At 35.8% G+C, this 26,539-nt stretch overlaps 1 protein-coding gene across 4 annotated transcripts in view; it reads right to left on the reverse strand.

Annotated features, from left to right (window-relative positions):
- HECTD1 (HECT domain E3 ubiquitin protein ligase 1) overlaps window positions 1–26,539 on the reverse strand; it is a 107,415-nt gene that overhangs the window by 35,374 nt on the left and 45,502 nt on the right. For all 4 annotated transcript variants that reach the window (XM_027870081.1, XM_027870080.1, XM_027870078.1 and 1 more), the window contains exons 14-21: window positions 19,818–20,081; window positions 19,653–19,729; window positions 17,218–17,352; window positions 15,986–16,132; window positions 14,966–15,060; window positions 14,004–14,109; window positions 5,348–5,482; window positions 5,123–5,262 (exon numbers count right to left, since the gene is read on the reverse strand). In XM_027870081.1, the coding sequence (XP_027725882.1) occupies window positions 5,123–5,262; window positions 5,348–5,482; window positions 14,004–14,109; window positions 14,966–15,060; window positions 15,986–16,132; window positions 17,218–17,352; window positions 19,653–19,729; window positions 19,818–20,081 (1,099 nt within the window). The remainder of the gene's footprint in view (window positions 1–5,122; window positions 5,263–5,347; window positions 5,483–14,003; window positions 14,110–14,965; window positions 15,061–15,985; window positions 16,133–17,217; window positions 17,353–19,652; window positions 19,730–19,817; window positions 20,082–26,539) is intronic.

Below are 26,539 nucleotides of genomic sequence, written 5' to 3' on the forward strand. Positions count from 1 at the left end.
AAAAAGAAATTTTTGGTAGAAAATTTACTATAGCTGCATGGTCACAAAACATGAGTGTGGCCAACAATATAAAATATGGCATCTGATTTAGCAGAGCAAAAGGTAGTCCTAAAGATCCTTTTCAAACTATGATTTTCCTCACATACCCTAATTACACAAGATTCCATGATAAATCTGACTAGAAAATTTCCCTTGTTCAACAATGACCAGAAAATCAACAAGGTCTTAAAAAGGGGAGGGAAAGTATCCCAACTATCTAGATATAGATATATAGATAGAGAAAAAGATAGACAGACAGATAGGAGTTAAATTGAGCAAAAATTTTTAAGCAATGCACAATAAAGCTACGTGCAATAAACAGCATCAGGCACTGGAGATGCAAAAACAAAAACAAAACAGTCCCTAAACTAAAAGAGTTTATATTCTACTGTAATTTATCCTACAGGCAATAGGGAGGAAGATTATTTTGGCAGCTTTACAGACAGATTAGAGAGGAGTGAGGCTGAAGGCACAGGGAATTTCTGGCAAAGACATCATTTATGGTAAAGTCACCATTCTCCTGGATGATTCCCTTATTTGAGGTTTTCAAATGGGATTTTAAACTGGCCAAGTCCCTGAGTGTCTTTCAAAACTGTTATTCAGCTCTGATTCTTACAATCTAGCCAATAGCCCACAGATGCTCAGATTCCTTAAGAGTCTAGCTAATATGGCGAATCTTCAATAAACCTTGTCTTTGGCTGAAAGAAGGCTTGGGTCGAATTCTTTTGGGCAGGACCCATGTGTTGTGATTTTGGGGTCCTAGCACCCCTGAACTTCTAAACTGCATCATTTTGGTGGCCTGTAAAGGGAAACTGCCTAACCCCAAGTTCTTCTCCAGCCAAGACTGGAAGGTATGTAAGCCTCCTCCCTCCCCTCATTTCTTGCTCTGCAGTTGGGGTCGCTCTCCAAGCACCAAGGCTTGGAGGAGATTTTCTGGTAGACAGTTACGAGGCTGTTTAGCACTGGGCCTGATGCTCTCAGACTCTCAGTCCACTGGGTCAGTTCAAGGCCATGGACCTGGGTACACCTTCCGCAGCACAGAGGACAAGGATGGATGCCCTATCCAGAAGTGTATCTGTTAATTCCCTCGGCGCAAGGGAATTGGGGAAAACTGCAGTTGCTTTTTGGTTCCCTGAGGCTCACTTACTCCCTTCCGTCTGCACCTCTGAATCCTCCTTCATGGAGGTTACAGGGAAAGTTAGAACAGCTAAAAATATCTTGGCAGATTCTGGTGGTTTTGTGATTGATCATTAAGGAGTTTTCAAACTCCTCCTTATAACCCTGGTCACTCCTTTCTCCCACTCCCTCCTCTTGAGTCAAGAGGGTATCTGTTAACCCCTCTCATAGGAGAAGAGAGTTTCACCCTTTACCCCTCAGCTACAGCATGGGCCCCACTGGCACTGGCCTTGGGCTTTGGGGCAACCTTTGCCTGGAAGCATCACCTAGGTTCAGAACATCCTGTTCAAGGTAAAGAAGCTAGCCTCCAAACTTGGGTAAGCACGCTCTTTTAATTTGTAGTTTTAACTGTTAATGATGAGATGTTAATTATCTGTGTAATTTGAAAGTGCATTTAACAAAACTGAAGTCACCTGTTGGTAATGGGTTTGTTTCAAGTTTCAAACTGGTGAACTTAACTTTCTGTATCAGTTATGTCAAGCAACTTTTCATAATTTGGTTACCGCTGAAATAATTTAGCTATTGTTGGTTATTGTTTTAATGCATAAAACTAGCCAGAAAGTTTGTTTGGGTTATGTATGAGTTGCTGAAAATTTGCAAGTGTATAGAAATCTCTAATGATTGGCTTTTTACACCAGGACAAATTTAAGTTTGAGATGTAAATCTTGGAAAAGTTTTTCCTAAGCTGTGATTAATAAAACTTGCTGTCTGAGGTAAAAGCTCATAGGATTTTATTTTGAGTTGTCTGATGGGTCATGATCCATCGATAATCAATAATCCACTATCTGAGAGAAATGCCACAAGCCACTCAGAGAAGGTGATACTGGTGGGAAGTCAGCTTTCAATTTTAGCCTTAGTCTAAGATGGAATCCTCCTGGCCCAATTTCCCCATTATGTTCCTTTGAAAGGGAATGTTACCCACCTGGCTATTCCTGAGTCTGGCTATGAGGTGGATTTGATACTGCATGGTTGGAAAACTGAATTATCTGAATCCAAACAGAGCTAAGGACATTTTATCCTGTCATTTGGGCCCTGCAGTCCTTTCTGTCAGATTTGTGTCTTTCAGACTATAGCCCATTCACCTACAGTTGGTAGCAAAGAGTGGATTTAGGAGATAGCCAATGTCTCCCCATTGTTCCCTGGATGCAGCCTATGCTCAGTTCCAGTCAACCTCCTCTTTGGGACCCCCTCGAGGCAGAGACAGCTCTACATCCCTTGCCAGCAGGAAGCAGTTTCAGAAGTGGAGACCTTCGCCCCTTACTCCAAAAGAATGTAGGTCCCATTTTGTTTGAGGGGGGAATGATGGGATTGAGATCTGAGCCCCAGAAAGGAAAAATCCTGAACTTTCCCACATGGCCAAATCTCTGGTCTTCCCATGAGGCTATAATCCCATCAAATGGCCTTGCATTGTGTCTACGCCCAATCTCCCCTCCATTGTCTTGCCTCCCTATGGCCCCAGGCCACTTCCCACCCTTGGTAACTCTATTACCTCATGGACTACTTGGCCTCTCTTAGATCCCTCCCATAGTCTTTCTGTATATAAGGTCCATCTTGTCTCCATTAAGATGGCGAGATTCTTAAAATCTAGCCACTGCTTACCCATGTTCAGACTCCTCAAGAGTCTGCCCAATATGACGAATGTTCTAATAAACCTTGTCTTTGCTTAAAAAAAAAAAAAAAACAAAACTCATTCCATCCTCCTACCCAGTATAGATTGTTTTATATCTTGAGTCAGGTCCAAGAGTCCTTTCCAACTTTAAATTAAGTTATAATTTACATAATACATCTGGTACAGGAGTGATAAGGTCTAAACGTGGTGGATCAATTATTGCTGCCAATGAGCATATGAAGCATATGCTTAGGTGTTTAGGATAGGTGTCACAAGTACACAATGAACTGGGCCCATAAATGAGTCAGATGGTGAATTCTTACTGTATTGCATTTAGAAAATTGTACCTATACAGAAGTTATAGCAGATAATAAATAATTTTCTCTATGATTCCAATTTTAATCTACAGACACATTGGAATAATCTGACAACTAGATTTCATACCAAACTCTCTGCAGACTCATTTTGCTCTCAAATGCATTTCTCAAACAATGTTGCTTATAAAGGGTGTGAATACATACAATATAAAAACAAAACGAAGATCCCTCATTCATATAACCAAGAGCAAGATGAAATGATCTTCGAGAAGTAATTTTTTATGGTATTAAGACTGGCTGTCAGCCAGAGAACATCAAAGCAGATGTGAAGTTGTGAGAAATGAACCGAGTGGTCTCTATACTCTCTTGCTGACCTCATCCAGTCAAATCCCCAGGGATTTAACTACCACCTTTTTGGGGATGACTCCCAGTGCAATATATCAAGCCCTAGAGCTAAATGTCATTTAGATATTTCAAACTGTATGTCCCAGACAATATCTTAAATTTAACACAACCAAAACAGAATTATCTTCCTCCACAAACCTTCCTCCTTCCAAACTTCTTCATCTTTGTAAGGCACCACCTTCTTCCCGGTCTCTCAAGTATGGAACCTTGGCATTACCCTCAACTACCATTCTCCCTCATCCCACATATCTAATCAGTTGCCAGATATTGCCACATCTACCCTCACAACATCTTTAAATCTAAGTCATTTTTTCTACTCACAAAGTTAGTTCACCTTGGTTCAGTTCCCCATCATTTCTTGCCTAGATCAGGGGTTGGCAAAGCTTGAAGCAAAGGGAGGTTTTTAAATTTTTAAATACAATAAAATTCTATTTCAGCAGTCAGATGATGCAGCGGACTAAGTACCAGGTCTGGAGTCAGGAAAACTCATCTTCCTGAGTTCAAATCTGGCCTTGGACACTTACTAGCTCTGTTACTCTGAGCAAGTCACTTAATCCTGTTTGCCTCAGTTTCTTCATTTGTAAAATGAGCTGGAGAAGGAAAGAGCAAACCACTATAGTATCTTTGTCAAGAAAACCCCAAATAGGGTCATGAAGAACTGGAAATAACTGAAAAATGACTGAATCAAAAAAAATATGTATAAAATACAAGCAATTCTGGCAAAGATGGCTGACTGAATTAAGGCAGAAAAACCCAGATTCCCAAAACTCAGCTCTAGCAAAATCTTAAAAATAACACCACAAAAAATGCAGGTTAACAAAGTCATTTAAGAGATAAAAATTCAAATGTTCTGAATGAGTATATATGATGCACAACTCTCAGTGAAAATATAGGCTCTCAGAATCCTTTTCTTCCTTTCATACACAGCTCAAGCACCATATTTTTCATGCTTTTCTTGATACTCCCTCCTCAACTGCTAGTACCCTTCCTCCCAAACTACCTTGTATGTAAGTACTTGGTATATATTTATATTTATTCACCTTTATATTTGTACTGTATAAATCACATATATATATATTTGTCTCCTGCAACAGGGGAAAAAAAAAACTCTTTGCGAGTGGAATTGCTTCATTATTTGTACCTATGTATTTAGCACCTAGCAGTGCCTGGCAGATAGGTGCTTAACAAATACTTGTTGAATGATAGGGAAACACTAATTACTTTTAGTTTGTTGTCAGTGACTACAGATGGGCAAGTTAATATACTAAAGATAGAGAAGAACTGTACGATCATAATAGCAAATAGGCTCATCATGAAAGGAGAGAAAAACACAAGAATAGATTGGGTCTTAAACTAAGCTATTCAAATAGCAAAAAACAGTACTACAGTTTTCTCTAGTACAGAGCACCTAGGAGAAATTGTGGAAAAACATGGACAAGAACTGCAATGGGGTGAAAGGCACTGAGTGGTTGTGATATACATGGATATTGGTAGAAGTAGGTATACACAATTATGAAATCCTGGAGCTTCCAAAACAAGATTACTATCAGTATACATCAAAAGAGAGTTCACTTACTTAGCATTTGTCCCAATCCAGTAAATGATTCCATTTTCATCAAAATCATGCTGATGCCGGAATACAAAATTTTGCCCTTCTCGTAATTTACGAACAAAAACAAAAGATGACCGATCAAAATCATACCACTGCTTTGCTACCTGAAAACAAGAACACAGAACATTTCAATCCAAAGAACTGAATTGGACTCAACTGGATTAAAAAAAAAAAAAAGAAAAAGCTTACCATTTTCAAGAGATACTGCTCTAAAGATTCAACTGTTGCTAGGGGCTCCATTTTCAACATTCTTCCAGTTCGATCTATTAATGATGTTTCCCCAGATGCACGTTCCAAACGAAATCGTAATCTTCTTGTCAATATCTTAAAAAAAAAAAAAACACCACCACAGGAAAATAGTTCATAAAATGCCTTGCTAGTCTAGAACTGAAATATTATATGATCATTTTAACAGAGGTAGTTTTTGAAAACCACATCAGCAACAAAACTGAATCATTTTAAATTCTCAAAACAAGTTGAATGAAAAATTAGCAAGGACTATCAAGAAAAGTATAGTTCACACACAAACAATTACTCCAAATTTTCACATAATTTCAAAAGGATAATATTTTGATAAAATAGTTTAACTTCATGATGGAAATACTGCATATTGGCTTGTTTTCCATCATTCTGTTTTTACAATTAACAGTTGCATGTTAATTTTACATACAGTTCTCTAACAGAAACATAAAATACATGGTTAAAAACTGATCTCAGACTTAGCTTCAATAAGTTGATCATGTTTGTACATCAGCTATGATATGCATATGTGCTATATAACTAAATATGTGTTTCTGTGTATTTTTGTCTTCATTGTTAAGACTGTATGTTTCTAGAAAGAAAGGACTCTCGTCTGTATTTATCTTCAGCACCAAGGGTAGTAATGACACATCTGCAGTTAACTCTACAAATTATATAACTATACAAATTAAAGCAAACTGCTTTGTTCCAGAAACTGTATCCTTTATGCATTTTGATAACCCTCTTCAATTCATATACTAGAGAGCATACTATTATTCTGTATTATTGATATCACATAAAGCCTGGCCAAAAGATTGAGAAGGAAGGTGAGAAGCTAAGCCTTAAACAAACCGTAACAAAAAAGCTTGTACTCATTCCTACCCCTAAGTCTATGTGGAATAGCCTACAAGGAAATCATGTACCTCTGGTTTAATATAACAAGGAATAAGTACAAATTATTATTCCATGTCTAGGTTCCTATACATGTCATGTGTCTGGGGTTAGGCATTAATTGAGCTGTAGCAATTATTCATACTATCCTCCCTAGACAAACTCCTTCCCCAATCCCCTCCTTTGCTAAGCAGTTCAGCCCTATCACCTGACCCCTTTTGCAATGTGGAAATTTTGTTCTATTGTAAACAAACCTATTATATTCTCTACTTTTTTTCCCAAGAATTTTTTTCACCTATTCACCTTCATTAAAACCTGACTTTCTGCTAAGAATACTACCTCTCCTTAAAACCTCAGCTCTTCCCATTTAACCCAAATTATAAGCCCAAAAAATAACTTTGCTCCCCAACTCTTCCCATTTCTGCTTTTCTCTACTGAGACTCATCTCCTTCCTTACTACCAATACTGACTAACCTTCAGGGCCCAACTTCATTATTACAGGACCTGGGTTGAAATTCCAGCTGCTTGTCTTATTGTATACTGTGTGAGTTGGGACAATTCACCTAATCTCCAAGACCTCAGTTTGCTCCTTAGTAAAAAGGATAGATAGAACTAAAGAATCTCTATGAATAGATTAAACTAAAGATACCTAAAATCCCTCCCAAATCCAAGTCCATGATCCCATGAATCATTTTAGCTAGAAGCAATCTCTCTCTCTCTCTCTCTCTCTCTCTCTCTCTCTCTCTCTCTCCCCCCTTAACAAAAGTATTACATTGAGAAGATAAAAGATCTGAGTTCTAGTCTCAGTTTTAACAATTAAACCATGTGACTTACATTGGGCAAGCATTAAACCTTTCAATCCCAAATTCTTTAATCTTCCTGTCACCATGTTTTTGAAGACCAAAGGTACAGATATATGTAAAAATCATTTTGGGAAATGTCAAGTGCTACATAAACATGACAGCAACATAATTTTGTGGCTCTATACCACCTCAAATCATAATGATCTGTGTATAGCTTACTGCCCTTAATAAATTTTTAAGAGCTCCTTAAGGATAAGGAACAAATTTTATTCATCTTTGTCAGACTCAGTAAATAGAATATAATAGAATGCTCAATAAATATTTGTTGCAATAAAAAAAATGTATGACCATCTTATTTAAATTTACTCTATGCTAAATACTTTGGTAGTAAAAACTCAATGCAGGTACCAAAAGGGTAGTATAAGTAAAAAAAGAAAAGATAACTCAAAAATTTCGGGACGACATAGCATTTACTATCAGAGGCAAGGTAGAGAGAAGGCCTACCTTGAAGTGAGGAAGGCACATGATTAAGTTCTCTTCAACACATCCAAGCCACTTAAGCTCTACTACTAGCAACCAGGACTACTCTTTCAAATGCATTTGACTATAATGTGTATGAGCAAAAAACTTTTTCAAAAAATCTCATTCTAAAAAGACTCTAGATTCTATATAACACATTACCTATTATTTCATTTGATTCTGACAACTATTTTGTTTTTGTGGGGAGGAGGGCCAATTTGTGTTAAGTGACTTGCCTAGGGTCACACAGCTAGTAAATGTCTTGAGGTCATTTCCTTCTGACTCTAAGGCCAGTACTCAATCCACTGCGCCACCTAGCTGCCCCTCTGACAATTATTTTGTAAAGTATACATACCAATACCAATATTATTATTCCCATTATGCAAGCAAGAAAGCAATATTCAAAGTGGCTAAACAACTTGTCCATCTCCAAGTAGCAAAATTAGGATAGAGGCTAAGTTTAGACTTAAGTTCTCACTTGATCTCTCTATTATACCACAATATTTCACTATGAGCATACAGTAACTGCAAATTCCTCAACCTTTCAGGAGATGCAAGTTAATATGTACCAAACTTACTTGTCATCTCTCCTGTAGGTATGGAGATAATATCTCTACCCAAACATATAATTTGCTTCTAAAAAAACAACTTGGGCTCAGTTTCTTATATAAAATAAGTTACTTTTGTGTATAGCTGTCATCTAAACTCTTTGATTTGTACTCTTTTCCTTTTGAGGTAAGTTGCTACCATTTTTTTCTGACAATATCTCATAGGGAGAGTACTATAGTGAGAAGTAGCAGACACCACACAAGTACAGGTAAAAAATCTAGGTACTGGTCATGGGTCTCCAAAGAGGCAAGCCACCCTATTCAGAGACAGGTATTTTAAGTGTACCTAAATCATCATTTGGAACCAAAAAAAAGGGAAACTAGTAATGAAGACTAGTCAGTATACAAGCACCTACTCAATTCAATAAGAATTTATTACACACCTACATTAGGTGCCAACGTAATAAAACAAAACAAAATAGAATAAAACAGAAAAAAAAAAATGTCCCTGGCCTCAAGGATCTTATGATCTAATGGTGGAATACAACAGATAAATAAGCAAAAATAATGATATTGTCTTCCCTCTCCTCAAATTAAAAAGTAGGAAAATCCAGAAACTTTCCAAAGGGAGCCATGTGCTTCAAGCAGATGGGCCTTAAAGGAGAACAACCATTCTACTCAAAAGTACAACAGAGAGTAGAACCTAGATTTGGCACAAAGTCCCAATTTAGGAACTAAATATGGTGAGATAAGTAAAACTCAAGAAGACATCAATCCTCCCAAAATCCCAGGTTTAGAAATCTCCACAAAGGAGAGAATAACTCTGTAACAACTATAAGCAGCAACTTAAAGGAAAAAAAATGCATTTTCCACAAGGTCCACATGAATACCAAAAGAAATAAAGCAAGAGATAAATAGATAAATAAAAGTTTTGTAGGAAAGGACTAGAAGAATAAATACCCTGGTAGAGAAAGTAGTAAAGTTCAGCCAAAAAATGGGACTCTCGGAAAACCAGAATAGATCACACCAAAAATCAATTACTTCCTGAAAAAACAGGAAATATTATAACAAAAATCAAAACTGAAAAAAATAGAAGACAATGTAAAACATATAATCTCAGAAATAACTGCTGCAGAAACAAGCTGAGAGAAAATTTAGGAATAACTGGAGAAAATAATGATTAAAGAAAAGCTTGGACATTATACTTCAAGAAATCATAAATGTAAACTGCCCAGATCAGAAGACAAAGAGAGGTAGGTACTCCAAGTACCTCCTGAAAGAAACCCCAAAAGAAAAAGTTCCAGGAATTATGTAACCAAAACCTAGAGTTTCCACATTAAAAAAAAATATATTGCAAGCATCCAGACAGACGCAGCTACAGTACAAAGGAACCAGAGAGTTCCAGATTACATAGTTTCTACTAAAAATGAAAGATCTTAGGATACAACAGTCTAAAAAGGAAAAGACATAGGCTTATGACAAAGAATAAGCTACTCTGTGTGCCGGTCGCGCCGTGCACTCTCCTCCTATAAGGAGCAGGCTGCCAAGGTCATACTTACCAGTCTTCGGTGCCTACCCTGATAAACACAGAGACGAGCCGATCAGGAGGTGCAAACACTCGAGTTTTATTCAGAGGCCATCACAGCAAGGCCAAGCAGTAAAGCCAGAGCAAGAGAGCACGAACAAGAGAGAGCGAGCTCCGATCCCTATCACCCCTATATACCTTCCTAGCCCCTCCTCCTCAGCCCACCTACTAGTCATTGATTGTAGGATCAGATACCGGAAGGGGATGTCTGGGTTTAGCGCTGCACCAAGGGAGAGGACGTGACACAGGAGGCTAGGCCTGGATACAGGAAGGAGACATCTGGGGTTAACGCTGCACCTAGGGAAAGGACTAGACAAAGGGAACTCGTTCTCTGCCGTCCCACTCCCACGTGGCACAGCCCCCTGCCTCAGGAGCACGTGCTCCAGCTACTTCCTTGTATCCTGTTCCTTCCCCAGCTTATCACAGCTCCACATAGCACTGCCCTCTGCCTCAGGAGCGTGAGCTCCGGTTACTTCTCCGTATCCAGTTCCCATCCCAGTTCACCACAACTCCGCCTAGCACAGCCCCTGCCTCGGGAGCGTGAGCTCCGGTTACTTCCTAATACCCAGCTCCCGCCCCATGTTTCCACAACCCCCACTTGGCAGTAGCCAACATCAGACAATCCCTCACAACTCTGCAAAGTATAATCTTTCAAGAGAAAAAAATATACCTTTAACAGAATAGAAAACAGCCCAGAACTAAGAAGCAACCATGAAATGCAAACACTAGAATCAAGAGTAACCCAGAAAGATAAATGTATCTGGGTAACTGGAAGGACGGATTGGTTCTATTCTGAGAGTTTTTTTAGAGGAGAACGTGAAAGAGTGAAAAACAAACGAGTGTGGAAAGGAAGAAGAAAAGGGTTTAACTTGCTAGTTCTCATAGTTAGGTATGGCAGGAGAAGAGTATACAAACACAGAAGAACAGGTAGAGGAGTAACCATTAGATTAACTTCTCTCATCTGAAATAAGCAAAGCTAACTATGTGTGTACACACACACACACAGAGTGTAGAATACAAACCCCTCAATTTCAACAGAGAAACAAATGAAGGTGAAGCAGTAGGGTGAGGAGGTTGCAATAGCAAGGAAAGAATAGTTAACCACAAAACAAAACAAAACAAACTTTCCAATCTTGAAAAAGGAATTAAATAGGAAGAAAAAAGAAAAGAACTAGAATTTAAGGAGGGTATCCATCAATTGAGGACTGCATAAGCAAAAAATTATGGTATATGAATATAATTGAATATTACTGTACTCTAAAAAACAACCAAAGAGATGACTGCAGAAAATCCTGGATAGCATGAACTGATGCAAAGTAAAGTGAGCTGAACCAGAAAAAACAAAACAAAACAGTTCAAACAAGGACAAAGAACATGCTAAAGAAAAATAACTTGGAAAGACTTAAGAACTCTGATTAATTCAATGACTAATCGTATCTCCCAAATAAACATTATGTTTGTTTGAGCATTAGGGAGGTAGCAATACTAATTTTAAAAAAAAAGCAGGACATGTAAACATTTTTGAAAATGCACAGAAGAAAAAAAAACCTCAAAAGTAAGTACGGACAAGAAGGACTGTTTTCAAAGTACAAGACTTATTATATACTACTAAAAAAGTGGTAAGAAATGGAGATTCAGTTTCATATATAATAATCCTGTATTATGCTAAATACACAGAAATTTAGCTTGGGGTTTTAAGTTTGAATTGAGGGGTAATTTTTTTTTTACTGACAGGTATAGAGGGATTAGAGGTTTTAAATATGGGCCAAAAATGAAGTGGAGTACAACATGAGGATATATGATACAAGATTATAGTCAGAGAAATGTCAGAATTTTTTTTTTTAGTTGGGTAAGTAGAATACTACTAGATAATGGTGAGATCCAGTGTGATGTCCCTGTATATGACTGAGGTCCAGCAAAAGAGTCAGTGATGGAATTTAAAGTGCCTGATATACTGTGAAGTGAATGAAATCAGGCTGTCAAGGAAATCTAGGACAAAAGAAGTAGAGGTTTTTAGCTACATGGGAAGGGAGGACCAGAGACAAGAGAGAACCACTACTCGGGATGGATGGGATGATATATGACAACACAGTTGCTCAATTCTTATTTTGCTTGTTTTCTCTGACGAGGAGAATGAACTTTGTCCTGGAAATGAGAGAATTAAAATGGCTAACAGGGAGCTGAAACCCAAGATTAAGTAGGAAGATTGTGAGATTGTCTTTGAAGAATTAGAGTCATCTGAAAAAAATTGACAGATGGATGGATTAGTCACTGTCAGTAATATCTGAAATATGGCAGAGCAAGCAAGAAGCAGTGAAAGACTAATGTTTAAAAAAAACACTTCAGAAAACAGTCTATAAAATACAGACCACAGAGCTTGACTTTGACCGAGATGGGAAAAATTATAGAATAGATCACTAAAGAGATAGTTAAATAACTTTAAAAGGAAGCAAGGATTAAAAAGACTCACTATGGTTTCATCAAGAACAAGCTATGCCAGACTAACCTTATTTCCCTTTCTGACAGGGTTACTAAACTGGTAGATCAGAGGAATATTATACATATAAGTTTACCCAAATCTTAAAGAATTTCATAAAATGGCTCAAATTATTCTTGTGGCATCTACATAGAAATGTGAACCAGACAATAATGCTATTAGGTGCATTCAGAACAGGTTAAATTGCTGGTTTCAAAAAGCAGCCAAGACTCCAGGGGTACATAATAGCTGTCTTCAAGTACACGAAAGGTTGTCAATGGAAGGGAAATTAGAGTCCTTCTCAGGAACAAGGAACAATGGTCAAAAGCTGCAAGAAGGTAAATTTAGCCTTCATATTAGGAAAAGCTTCCTAACAATTAGAGTACCCTAAGGAGATAGTGGGTTCCCTCTACTTAGATATCTCTGAGCAAAGGCTGCATACCCATTTGTTAGGTATGTTATAGTCTCTTGATAAAGTCCCTTCCAAATAACTCTGTATGTATCAGACATTTGAAAGAAGTAAATATGGCCTCTTAAATACACTGAGTGAATCGCCTATGTAAGGTATATGAATCAACTATAAAGTAAAAGGATAAGACTAAAGATTCACTGAAGTAAATGTACTAAAGAAGGAAAGGCACATAACTGAGCTTGAATACAAACTGACAGTACAACTCATAAGTAGACTACTTAGAGTTACTGTGAACAAAGTGCTTTATAAATTATAGAATACTACATAAATGTGAGTTGCTTATTGTCAAAATCCTAGGATGAGTGGAGACTCATGAAAAATACTAAAAATGTAGCTAGATAACGAAAGGACTTTTTCACATGTTTGGATTCGAGAGAGGAAAAAAGAGGAAGGCTCAATACTTGTGGATATTAGTTTAATGATGATATGTAACAAAAAGTCAACACTATTCAAGTCTTATTTTGTGTCAGTCTTCTCCAGGAAGGAAAATAACATCCAACTGGAAAGGGTGTAACAATTATAGTGTAATGGAAATTTAAGCCTAAAATAGATGATAAAATAAGAATACATCTAAACTCTTTAAGTAAGTCAACTCTCAGCCCAGACAAATTATACTCCAATGTGCTTATAGAATCTACAGATGTTGGGGCAGCCTTCTGGAGTCAGCAGGACCTGAGTTCAAATCCAGCCTCAGACACTTGAGACTTACTAGCTGTGTGACCCTAGGCAAGTCACTTAACCCCGAATGCCTCACCAAAAAGCAAAAAAGAAAAGAAAAGAAAAGAATCTACAGATATGATCACTGAGCCACAACTGGTAATCTCTGGAAAACCATGAAAAAAGAAGAGGGGAAAACAGGAAGTGACAAATTGCTTCTATTTCAAAAAAAAAGACACAAAAGTGTCCAAAGTAGAATAATAACCCACAAAGTTAGAGGGAAGATTATTAAGTAGCTTCAGGACATTTGGAAACAGGAATGAGTTCACTAAAACCAACTTCACTACTAACTAATTTTCTCCTGTAATATAATTAACTAGTATGATTTGTCAAAAGAAGGTCATAAACATTGTAACCTAGATTTTAGAAAACCATCTACACTCTGTCATGATAATTTGACAGGTTAAGACAGTGAAATAAGGACTTATATAGCCAATTCAACAACCATACTCCAATAATTTAAAGTCTTTGTAAGTTTGCCAAAATCAACATTGTCAATTAAATGTAAGGAAGAACAAACCTTTTAACAAAAGGATAGACTGCTTAACTATAGATATTCACCATTTTTTATTAGCTCATGTGCTCTATGGTTACCTGGAGATTATATGTAGATCCTGGGGTATCATACAAATGGAGAGGTAGACGTTCAATAGATTCTAGCACTGCTATTAACTTCCGGATTAATGCAACTGCTGGACGACTATGAAGATAAGAGTAATTGTTAAAAGAGTATAAGAATTTCAAAATAGTTTGAATAATAAAAAGCACAATTATATTAAAAGATCTATCTAATAGCTATTATCCAATCTGATAAAATAATAGAAACTAAACCAAATGAACTAATTTATCAAGGAAAGATTAAAATCCAAATATTCTGGTTTATTATTTATCTACCAAACAAAGACTTCATAGTCATACTGCTTTCTCTATGTGGTGAAACCATATTTTATTTTTGGCAAACTTCTGAGGAAGCAGAGGCATCTATGCATAATTCAACTTTATTTCTCATAAACCTAAAAAAACTTTACTAATTTGAAGATTTCTGTTGTCAAAGAAAATCCTTCTGCATCAGTTGTTTCCACTGTATAAGTAACATGTAACTTGAAACTGGTTTTGATTTTTTCAAATAGAAGATGAAGAAAATACTTTGTTTAATTCAACATTTATTAAGCATGTACTACAAGGCATATTTGGTGTCAAAGAATACTTCAAAGTATGTAAAGAATATTATACATATTATATCCCAAAACTGCTATGTTGCTCTAGACAAAATAATCCCTTTTTACACAAGGAAACTGAAATTCATATCAACTAAGTGGTCTGTCCCTGATCATGTGGCTAGAAAGTGCTTTGCAGAAGCAGGACATAAACTCCCCAACTCTACTCAAAAGTTCTTTCAACTATACCAGGAGACTTCCTTTTTTATATAGACTCACAGAACAAGGTACCTAAATTGGGTTTTATTCAATCATTTATTGAGGGCAAGCAATATACATGGAACTGTTTAAGCAGCTGCATTATTCTGTGCAAGCAATTACAAAAAAAGTGGCTTTTACCTTTCATCATCTTCATTTTCACTGAAGGCCGTCTTGAAAACATTGATCCTCTCTACTAGCTGACTACAATCTTGTTTCATCTCTAAATCCATGCTCTAAAAGAAAAACAATCTTATTATATAATAAACTATAAATAGTATTCTTTCCTCATTGGGATAGTGATCATATTCACATTTGCATAAAATGTATTTACTAGACAAATTATTCTATTCAAGATAAAAATTCAATAGATTATCTAAAGGTCCTTTATGAAATTCCTTTCAAGGGAGTTCTCCAGACTAAACCTATAGTAGTAAACTGATCATCATTAAGAAAAGATAAAGAAACTAAGAGTTGCTTAAATTTTAAAGAAATTCAAAACAGTGATCAACAAGCTATACATTTTTTTTTTTTTTGGTGAGGCAATTGGGGTTAAATGACTTGCCCAGGGTCACACAGCTAGTAAGTGTTAAATGTCTGAAGCTGGATGTGAACTCAGGTCCTTCTGACTCCAAGGCCAGAGTTCTATTCACTGCGCCACCTAGCTGCCCCCATTATTTTTATTAGATACAAAAATAATCACAAATTTCTTTTATGGAAATTCATAAGCTGATTTTGAGGGACATAGTAAATGAAAGCCATCAGCAGTTACCTTAGTAAGTGCTTGAAATTCACTAAGGTAAGTGCTGATGGCTTTCATTTACCTTTGTTACTACATGAAATGAATCAATAAATTAAATCAAACTCAAGACTAAAAGATGACTTTTCAAATATTCCTATTATTAGGAAAAGGGAAAAAAATAAAGATTCATTAAAGCTGAACAAATAAAGAACAGTCAATAAATTTATTACTGAATTTTTCACTCAACTTTTAAAAATCAGATATTACATAGTTTATACTTAATACTTTTAATATTTTCGTTTTGAGGAGGCCCTGATAAAATAAAATCTTTAATATAGGGAATGAGATTTTAAATACAATACTAAGTAATTCCATTTACCACAGCCTGCTTTTCTACTTATACTCAAGAACAGACTTACATTATTCAAAACTGTAAGAAGTGCTTGCACCAAACCACTACTACACATTTCATAAGGTGAAATAGTGTTTTCATCCTTCAAGAGTACAATTAAGTTTTCCAAAGCTGTCTTCATTAAATCTCTCCAAGTATTCTCACTCTCAATGCACTAAAGAGAAAATACAGTAGATAAAGAAATAAATAAGCAAAGGCCAAAGTTCCTATTTTAATTCAAATGTTATCAGCCCTGGTAATGAATGAATTTCTACATCATATACCAATTATTTTTATACTTCTCTGAATACAAAGGTAGAGGGGAAAAATTCCACCTCAGCTTCTTTACAAAGTTTGTTGATTTGACATAAGAATTTAAACATATCAAACTACTGGTGTATCTGTGAAATGATTTTTTTTTAAACTGGAAACTGTAGAAAACAATTGGGAATTATACTCAAAACACTCCTAAAATAGTGATGCTGAAAATAGATTAAATTCCTACTAGTCTCATACACCAAAGAGATCAAAGAAAGAGAAAAAAAAGAAACCATGCGCATAAAATAGTCATGTCAAACAACTGATAACCAAAGGGGTACCTATCAAACAGGGAATGGACCAAGAATGTAAAAAAACTATCACAGCATTAAGAAATGACAGATTCAGAGAAAACAGGGAAAACTTATAAGAACTAATACAAAGAAAAGTGAATAAAAGCACAACAATCTATAGAAGGATTAAAACAATTTAAAAGAAAACAATTGCGAAAAACTTCAGAACTCTCATCAATGAAAACTTTCTTGCAGGAGAGTTTATGTTAGAGATACAGAATGAGACAATTTCAGACACGTCAATCTGAGGATATGTTTTGCTTAAATATTTAATCATTACAAGGCAGAGCTTTTATTTGGAGAAAGGGTGTGAGGGAGAAGAGAGTTTGGGGAGGAAGTATTGGTGGGATAGTGATAACATACCAAAAGAAAAGTGTCAACGAATTATTTTCTTTTAAAATACAATGAAGAGAACAAAAGCACATTAAGAACAGAACATAGACAAGCAGAACACTGTTAAAATGTTAAGCCTGGTAATGCTTTGCAGAAAAAAAATCCAAACTTTTATGTAATGGAAGAATCTTAGTTTCATATGCAGTCCTCTTTTCTGTTCTTCATCTGGGAACATAGCTACCTTTATTCATGTTTGTCAAGTTCATGAGAAAAAAAGTAAAATTTTCTGTTAGAATTTCTTAGTTATTAAACTCACTTGTCTGTTTGTATGAAGTTCCCAGGATGATTCTAATTGAGTTGCTATGTTTCTAAGTGTTACCACTACTCCCCGAGGCATGCTTTCAACAGCTTTAAAGTGATCATCATACAAATCTCTGGCCATAGTTCGTACCTACCAAAAAAAAGCAAACTATTTTTATACCACATTTAATAAATCTACCTGATCTTTCCTCTACTCTTCATAAAGTATCAGAGCTTTAATGGAGTCACTGGGTTTTTCTCCTATCAGCTTAAAATATTCCATCACTCTAACATAACTATATTGGGTAACAGCAGCCTAACAACATGTCACTAGGCAAAATCACTGTTGAAGTCAATATTTTTTAGTTATTACTAAGATTCTATGTTCTCCTGGAAACAAAATAGAAACTTATCAATTGGTGAATAGCAAAAAAATTGTGGTACACAAATGTAGTGGAATACTACTACATGGTATATATAAAGACTACAAAGAAAAATGGGAAGACTTATATGAACTAATGCAAAATGTTAAATAAGCACAACCAGGAAAGCAATATATGCAATAATTACAACAATAAAAATAGCAAGTTTGCCACCACCAACAACAAAATTGAAAATGAATGTTAAGAAAGTATAATGACCAGGGGCAGCTAGGTGGAGCAGTAGATAGAGCACCGGCCCTGCAGTCAGGAGGACCTGAGTTCAAATTCAGCCTCAGACACATAACACTTACTGGCTGTGTGACCCCAGGCAAGTCACTTAACCCCACTGCCTACTGAAAAAAAAAAAAAAGTATAATGACCAAGTTTAGTTTCAAAGAACAGAAGTGAAAATGCATCTCCCTCCCCTTTATATAGAGGTGGGAGGCCAAGGATACAGAATACTACATAGAATATCAGACATAGATGATGTGTTAAGTTTTCATTAACTTTTTTCTTTTGTGTTTTTGCATAATAGATGGCTCTCAGTAAGACAGGGAAAGAGATGGAAAGGTGATAAACAAAAATATCAATAAAAACTTAAAAATGCCTTTAAAGTTTCTATGATCTTATATCTCATAGGATTTAGGTTTAATTTGTATCTTATTAATCTATATAACTTCTATACATATTAAAGTCTTAGGGTGTGGTTTCTTCACATTCAAATTAAATAAAGACTATTTGGGGGCATCTGGATGGCGCAGTGGATAGAGCACCGGCCCTGCAGACAGGAGGACCAAAGTTCAAATCTGGCCTCAGACACATGATACTCACTAGTTGTGTGACCCTGGGCAAGTCACTTCAGCCCAATAGCCTTGCTCCCCCTCCCCCCAAAAAAAGACTATTTGGAGGAGAAAAAAAATTAGCTCACCAAAAATACCACAGATTTCACAATTTACAATCCATGGAACCACACAGAATCAATGTTGTTTATTTTAATTACAACTGAAAATAATCTACATAGAAGTTCTAATGTTAAGGAGAAAAAAATTTACCTATTTCCCTCTCCCAACTACCACTTAATCACATTCATTTTTTTTTAACAATCTTGCTACATATCAACAAAAGACTGTAAAAGATACAGTATAACACACCACAAAGAGTATCAAATCATGAATCTGAAATAAAGAAGAGTTAAAACAAATTGTCAGAGTGCTATGTTACTACATAAAAATTTATCTCAAAGGGATTTCATTTTCACAAAACACATTGCTATTTAATAATGAAACCGTTAATGTGTTCATGTGCATGCACTGGCATGTGCGCACACGCACACACATACACTGACACATTTAATTTGGCTAGCATTTCAAGTCCTAGACAAATGTGTTAAAATATATGCTATTAAAAAATCCCTTTTGGAATATGGCCACCTAAAATAAAGAGATACCATTCTCATAAAAAAATTTGTTGCATCCCAAAGAAGAAGAAATTTCATCCATGATACTCTACCCTTAACACTTTTAAGAGCTATAATGATGTAAAACAAATATAGAAGTAAAACATTTTTACAAATCCAAATTGCCTCCCTGCTCGTTTTTATTATGCAGAAATTATAGGATCATATTCACACCAGGGACTGCAGCAAAAAAAACAAAAATTTTTGTTAAAAATTATGCCCATTAAAATAAATTATCACCAGTGCCAAAACTTAGAAGAGTAAGATCTTTCCCTCCAAAAACAAAATCCCTCTAAACCTTAAAACTAAACTGTTTGCTATATTGTGGCTTTTTATTACCACTATAAGAAAGAAAATGAAAATATGTTATTTGGCACTAGAAACATAGATATTTACAACTAAGAAATTTAGTTAGAAGTTAGAAAAAAATTAAATAAAAAGAGTAAACACAGAAAGGAAAAAAATAAGAATTACACTATAAAATTTGATTTGTTCAAACCTTCATAACTTGCAGCTTAAAACTTTCTTAGGAGTAATTTTAACATGAGAAAAAAAATATTCTTTGAAAAATACCTTTTGCTTTGTTTTCTCTAACTTAGATTTCAATTTTCTTCCCCTTTTGCCAGTCCAGCCAGTGACAAATTCTGACCCTACAAAAAATATACAATATCAACATACAGTATGTGCAAAGTATTACATGAAGTCTTACCTGTTAAAATTTAAATACATATAACTTACCCAAAGAGGTTTCAGCTGTAAATGAATGTTTAGTTCCTCTATTAGATTCAAAGACAAAACCAGGTAAATCTTCTTTCAATATTGTAGCCTGTTGACCATCTGAATTATGAATAGCAATTTCTCCTTCTTTTAAACATGTTAGTGACCAATTGCCTACAGTAAGTTTAGTGGGTCCTGGAACTGTAAGTATAGGTTGACTTGAAGTAGATGGCTTTACTTGGCTTCGAGCTCTTTGCAACTTCTCTAAGAACTCACTTCTGCTTTCTATAAAAGGGAAAAAAAAAGTGGCTGTTTTTATTGCTTCCTTCCTTTCAAAGCTTTGTCTTTCTTTAAAAGATATTTCCATAATAACAGAATTCCTTTTTCGTGTGAACGTTTTCATTGCCAAAATCATCAGAAAAAGAATATCTATATAATGAAATTTTATAAAATCAATTTGACAAGAGCTTCTCAGATAAAATGATGGAGTCAGATTGTTGTGAGGAACAGATAGAGAATTACCCTTTAGATGAATGCATTGAGAGGCCTTTTTTGAAGGCAGAGCAGTGACTGAGGTAACGATACGTATAAAACTGTTTCATTTTTTCAAAGGTAAAAAAAAGGATCAATTAAATAATTGTTTACAGAATATGGGAAGATTATATAAGCAAGTTGGAAATATACATGTCTTATCATTAAATTAGCAGCCACAGAAAGCCCCCTCCCCCCAAAAAAGGATGGAAATGGAAAAGAGGAAGAAGCTGAATACAGGAATCAAACAGGAGTCACAAGAAGCTACAAAAAAAAAGCTGCTTACAGGGAACAGAATGCCCCCAACTGCAAGACTGAGTAAGCTAAGAGGACTATCTCAAGTTAGCCAGGATCTGCAGATGCTGAAAGCATCCTGCTGTGGAGAGCTGGCCACCTGGGCTCAGCACTCTCTAATATCTTCTGGAGAGGGGTGGTTGTATTGCCCTCTGCAGCACTCACTGGTATGAGAGGAAGAAACAGAAGGGGAAACACTGGATTTACATCAGCATTGCTGTGGGAAAAGAGAGCATCTTTGTTGAGAACTGACTGGCCAAAGTAGAATCCCCCGTTATTTGAAGAATTTGGGGGAAGGGAGGAGCATGGTGGGGGTGGGGGGTGGGGGGCCAGGTGCGGGGAGGAGAAGTAGAGTCAAAGTAGCCAATTAACATAGCCAAGTGCCCTTAAAATAACCCATCCACAGATCTAGAAAACACACCAGACCAAATCTTAGTGGGGAAATCCAGGGAAAAAAAATAGGTGAGTCATTTTTCCAGGCCAAGTAGATTTAAGAAGACAAAGAGGTTTGCAGGCAGAGGGAACAAGTCTGGCCAGGAGCAGGTCATGCAAAGGCTGAAAACAGACTGAGGCTGTGAACCAGAACAAGAAGCAGAGGAGGCAGGAAGAGGTCACGGGGACTCCAACTATTGCAGGATGCTGGAATGGGTATCAACCAGCAGCTCTGTCCTACACTACCAGAAGTGCCAGCTCAAAATTTTAAATGAGAATTTACTTCAGAAATAGGCAAATGCTACGAAAATCACAGCTTGCTTTGTCAGAATGAGGGAGAAAATGTTAATAATTAAACTTAAGCATGTCATGAGCATGTTTCTTTTTTAGAGAGCTAGTAGTTAAATATTTACTAGCACATTCCCACTCACTACCCATTTCCAGGCCATAGATCCAGGAGGGAATTAGGAACGTAATGTTGTCAGGGGCAGAAGGGAGTGGGAGAGAAGAGGGAGGACATATTAAGGGAGGCAGTGATCAGGAACAAAACAGATTTTTGAGAAGGAAAAAAGGCAAAAGAAAAAGAAAAAAGAAAAAAAAAGATAAATAGAAGAGAATAGGCTGGAGAGAAATACAGAATTAGCAATCATTACTGTGAATGCAAATGGAATGAACACACCCATAAAACGAAACTCAATAGCAAAAGGATAAGAAACCAGAATCTAGCAATATGTTGTTTCCAAGTAACATACTGAAACAGAAAGAGACATATACAGTTAAAACAAAGGGCTGGGGCATAACGTACTATGCTGTAACAGATATAAAAAAGGGAAGGTTAGCAACCATGATCTCAGAAAAAAGCAACAGCAAAAACAGACCTAATGAAAAGAGAGAAACAGCAACTATATTTTGCTTGAAACTATCACAGACAATGAATTAATATACTGAACACATAGGCAGAAAATGGAATAACACCTGAATTCCTAAAAGGAAACTATTAAAGGAACTGTATAAAAACTGAATTCTTAAAGGAAAAGTTAACTGAGTTACAGGGAAAAATAGACAGTAAAAATTCTAACACCAGGGGACCTCAATTCATTCTTCTCAGACTTAGACATATTTTACCAAAAATTAAACAAAAAAGAAATGAAGGACTTGAATAGAACTTAAGAAAACTTAGATATGACAGACCTCTGGAGAATAGTAAATGAGAACAGAAAATATACCCATTTTTCAGCTGTGTATGGCACCTTCACCAAAAATGACCACATGTTAGAACATAAAAACATCAAAAACGAATATAGAAAAGCAGAAGTATTAAACTCATCTTTATGGGCAATAATGCAACAAAAATTTTATTCAAAAAGGGCTTTTGAAGCAAAGATTCAAAATTAACTGGAGAATAAATGACTTTAATCTTAAAGAATAAGTGTGTCTGGGAACTAGGCAGCACAGTGGATAGAGCACTGGCCCTGGAGTCAGGAGGACCTCCTTTCAAATCTGGCCTCAGACACTTGACACGAGCTGTGTGACCCTGGGCAAGTCACTTAAAGAATAAGTGTGTCAAAGAACAAGTCATGAAAACAATTTCATTAAAGATAATGATAACAATGAGGCAAAATACCAAAATTTGGGGGACACATTCAAAGCAATAATTAGGGGAAATCTTCTCTCTCCAAATAGTTTTATCAATAAAAAGGAGAGAAAGGAATGGATCAACAAATGGGAATATGACTAAAAATCTAGAAAAGCAACAAAGTAACCTTCTCTCCCTTCTCCCCCCTGTTATTAAACATCCAAACAGAAATCCTTAAAATCAAAGGAGAGATTAACAAAATTGAATCTTGTCTAAGACATCTCCAAAGGTCTCATGATAGAAAATGCTATCCACATCCAAAGAAAGAACTATGGCATTTGAATGTAAATTGAAACATACTATTTTCTATTTTTTTTTTCTGTTTTGTTTTGTTTCCTCTTTCTGGTGGTTCCTCCTATTGGTTCTAATTCCTCCTTATAACATCACTAATGTGAAAATATGTTTAATAGGAATGTATATGTATAGCTTATATCAGTTTGAGTTATGTCTTGGGGAGGGAGAAGGGAAGAAAGGGGAGAAAAATTTTAAAACTCAAAAGCTTATGGAAGTGATTGCTGATAAGTAAAAAGTCAAAAAAAATGAATCTTGGTCTTAAAAAAGGCAAAAAAAACCAAATTACCTTTTTCAAAAATGAAAAGGATGAATTCACAACCCATAAGGAAGCAATAAAAGAAATTAATAGAAATTATCTTAATCAATTATATGCCAGTAAAACTGACAGTCCAATTGAAATGGATAAATATTTACAGAGATATAAAATGTCCATATTAAAAGAACATATAATAGAAGACTCAAATAATTCTATCTTAGAAAGAGAAACTGAACAAGCCATATATGATCTCTCCCTGCAAAAAAACAACAACAACAAAAAAAACCCACCAAGCACAGATGGATTTATGGGAGAATGCTATCAAACACTTAAAGAACAATAAATTTTAATAATAGATAAATTGTCCCAAAAGAAAGGAAAAGAAAGGGTCCTGCTAAATCTTCCTATGACACCTAACCAAGGAGAGTTAAAACAAAGAAAGAAAACTATAGACCATATCACTAAAGAATAATGATGCAAAAATCTTATTAATAAAATATTAGCAAGAAAACCATAGCAAGATATCACAAAAATTATATACCATAACTAGCATGGATTTATACCAGCAATACAGGACCAGTTCATTATTAGGAAAACTACAAACAAAATTGAACATATTAGTAACAAGAAGAGTAAAAATCTTTGATTTATACCTACAGATAAAGAACAAGACTTTAACAAAATACAACATTCCTATTTAAAAAAGAAAACACTAAGGGGCAACTAGGTGGCGCAGTGGATAAAGCACTGGCCCTGGAATCAGGAGGACCTGAGTTCAAATCTAGCCTCAGATGCTTGACGCTTACTAGCTGTGTGACCCTGGGCAAGTCATTTAACCCCATGGCCTAGCCAAAAAAGAAAAAGAAAACACTAGAAAACATAGGGATAAGATGGAACTTTCCTCAATATAACAAGTAATATTTTTACTAGTTAATATTATGTTAGAAATGCTAGCTATGGCAAAAAAAAAGACAAGAAAAAATTGAAGGAATAAGTCTACGTGGACAGGAAACAAGATTATCATTTTTTGTAAAAGATATGATGATTTACACAGAGCACTCTAGAGTCGACTGAAAACCAATTCAAAGAATTAATAACTTTAGCAAAGTTGCAAGACATAAAATAAACCCACACAAATCATCAGCATTTCTTTAAATTCTTTATATCAAAAAAATGTAGCAGGAAGAAACAAAGAGAAATTCCGTTTAAAATTACTACAGGCTAAAATACTTGGGAGTATCCCTGCCAAGAAATACACAGGAGTCATGTAAACACAATTACAAAGCACTCTTTACACAGGCATACATAACTGGAAAAATATTAATTTCTCATGGGTAGGTTAAGACATACTAAAAATGTCAACACAACCAAATTAATTTACTTATTCAGCACCATACCAACCTGCCAAAGGATTACTTTATAGAACTTAACATCAAGGGAATCAAGGAAAGGAGCCCGGCAGTACCAGATCTCAAACTATACTCGTTATAAAGAAGTCAGTAATTATTAAAACATTTTGGTACGAGTTAAGAAATAGAGAGGTTGCTCAGTGGAACACATAGGCACACAACATACTGAAGCAAAGAAGCAGAGAAGCCTTATGTTGAATAGACCTAAAGACCTGAGCTATTGGGCAAGAACTCACTATTTTAACAAAAATTGATGGGAAAACTACAAAGAGGTCTGGCAGAAACCAGGTAAAGACAAACATCTCAGACCATGCATGAAGAGAAACTCCAAACAGGTAAATGATTTAGACATAAAGTGTGACATCAAAAACTTAGTTAAAAAGAAAGGAGCATGAAAGAAATGACCTGTCAGATCTATGGAGGTGGAAGAGTTTATGACCAAGTAAGAGACAGAAAGGACCACAGAATGTAAAAATGACAATTGTGACTACAAAAAAATTATGAAGTTCTTTTTTATATATAAAAACAAAAACAATTCAGGTAAAATTATAAGAGAAGCAGGTAAATCAGAAAAAATCTTTGTAGCAAGTCTCTGTGATAAAGATCTCATTACTAAAATTCTTATGTATATCTGTATATGTACACATATATATGTATATGGAATTTAATCAAATTTATAAGAATAAGAGCCATTCTCCAGTTGATATTCAAAGAGTATGAATAGGTGGTTTTCAGAGGAAGAAATTTAAGCTATCAATAGCCATATGAAAAAATGTTCTAAAATCCACTAACAATTTGAGAAATGTAAATTAAAACAATACCAAGGTACCACCTGACATATACTGATTGGCAAAACAGACCAAAAAAAAGGAAAATTTAAAATGCTGGAAGGGCTATAGGACAAAAAGACATTAATGTATTGTTGGTAGAACTGCACTGTTTCAGCAATCCTGGAAAGCATTTTTAAATTATGTCCAAAAGGTTATTAAACTATGCATACCCTTTGGCCCAGTAATACTGCTAAGAGATCTAAGAAAGAGGAAAAAAGAACCATCTTCTTTCACAACACAACTAATAAGGAAATGTTCTGCATGACTGCACATGTATAACCTACGTTAAACTGCGTACCATTTCAGGGAAGGAGCTGAAGGAAGAAGGAATAAAATTTGGACAAAAAAGTTTTTAAAATGAATGTTTTAAATTGTTTTTATATGTAATTGGGGAAAAAAATTAAACATTATTTTTAAAAAAAACCAGAGGAAGTCTAGAGTAATAGCAGCATAGTTGTGCCTGTGACCAGGTGCCTGATTGGGTGGGTTACAACTGGGATGTGGGTAGGGAGGAAATATACCTCTGATCTATTATGGACAAATTAGGGTTAAGTGAGCCAGACTACAGGGATAAGGAGGCTGTGGGTGCTACACAAGATGTTATGCCCACAGAGAATGGGTAGGTCGATGGACACAATCAGGCTACATAAAGAGTAAGGCAGATTACATATATGAAAACTATTACGGGGCAGCTAGGTGGCGCAGTGGATAGAGCACCAGCCTTGAAGTCAGGAGGACCTGAGTTCAAATCCAGCCTCAGACCAAACACTTGACACTTACTAGCTGTGTGAACTTGGGCAAGTCACTTAACCCCAACTGCCTCACTAAAAAACAAAAACAAAAACAAAAAACTATTTCCCTGAGACTCACAGAGGTCTAGTTAGCATGCAGCTGGGGTACCACCAGGGCTTAGCTACAGGATATGTGAAAAACCCCACAATCAGGTGAAAAGATCAGTATAGCAAAATGACAGCTAATTGTAGAGGCAAAGGACCTGGGTTTTAACGTCCACTATATGCTTAAAAATATGGAATATGGATGACTAATATGTCCATTACAGG

The sequence above is a fragment of the Vombatus ursinus genome, unplaced genomic scaffold, assembly GCF_900497805.2.
Source record: "Vombatus ursinus unplaced genomic scaffold, bare-nosed wombat genome assembly UNPS02014794.1, whole genome shotgun sequence".
NCBI lineage: Eukaryota > Metazoa > Chordata > Mammalia > Diprotodontia > Vombatidae > Vombatus > Vombatus ursinus.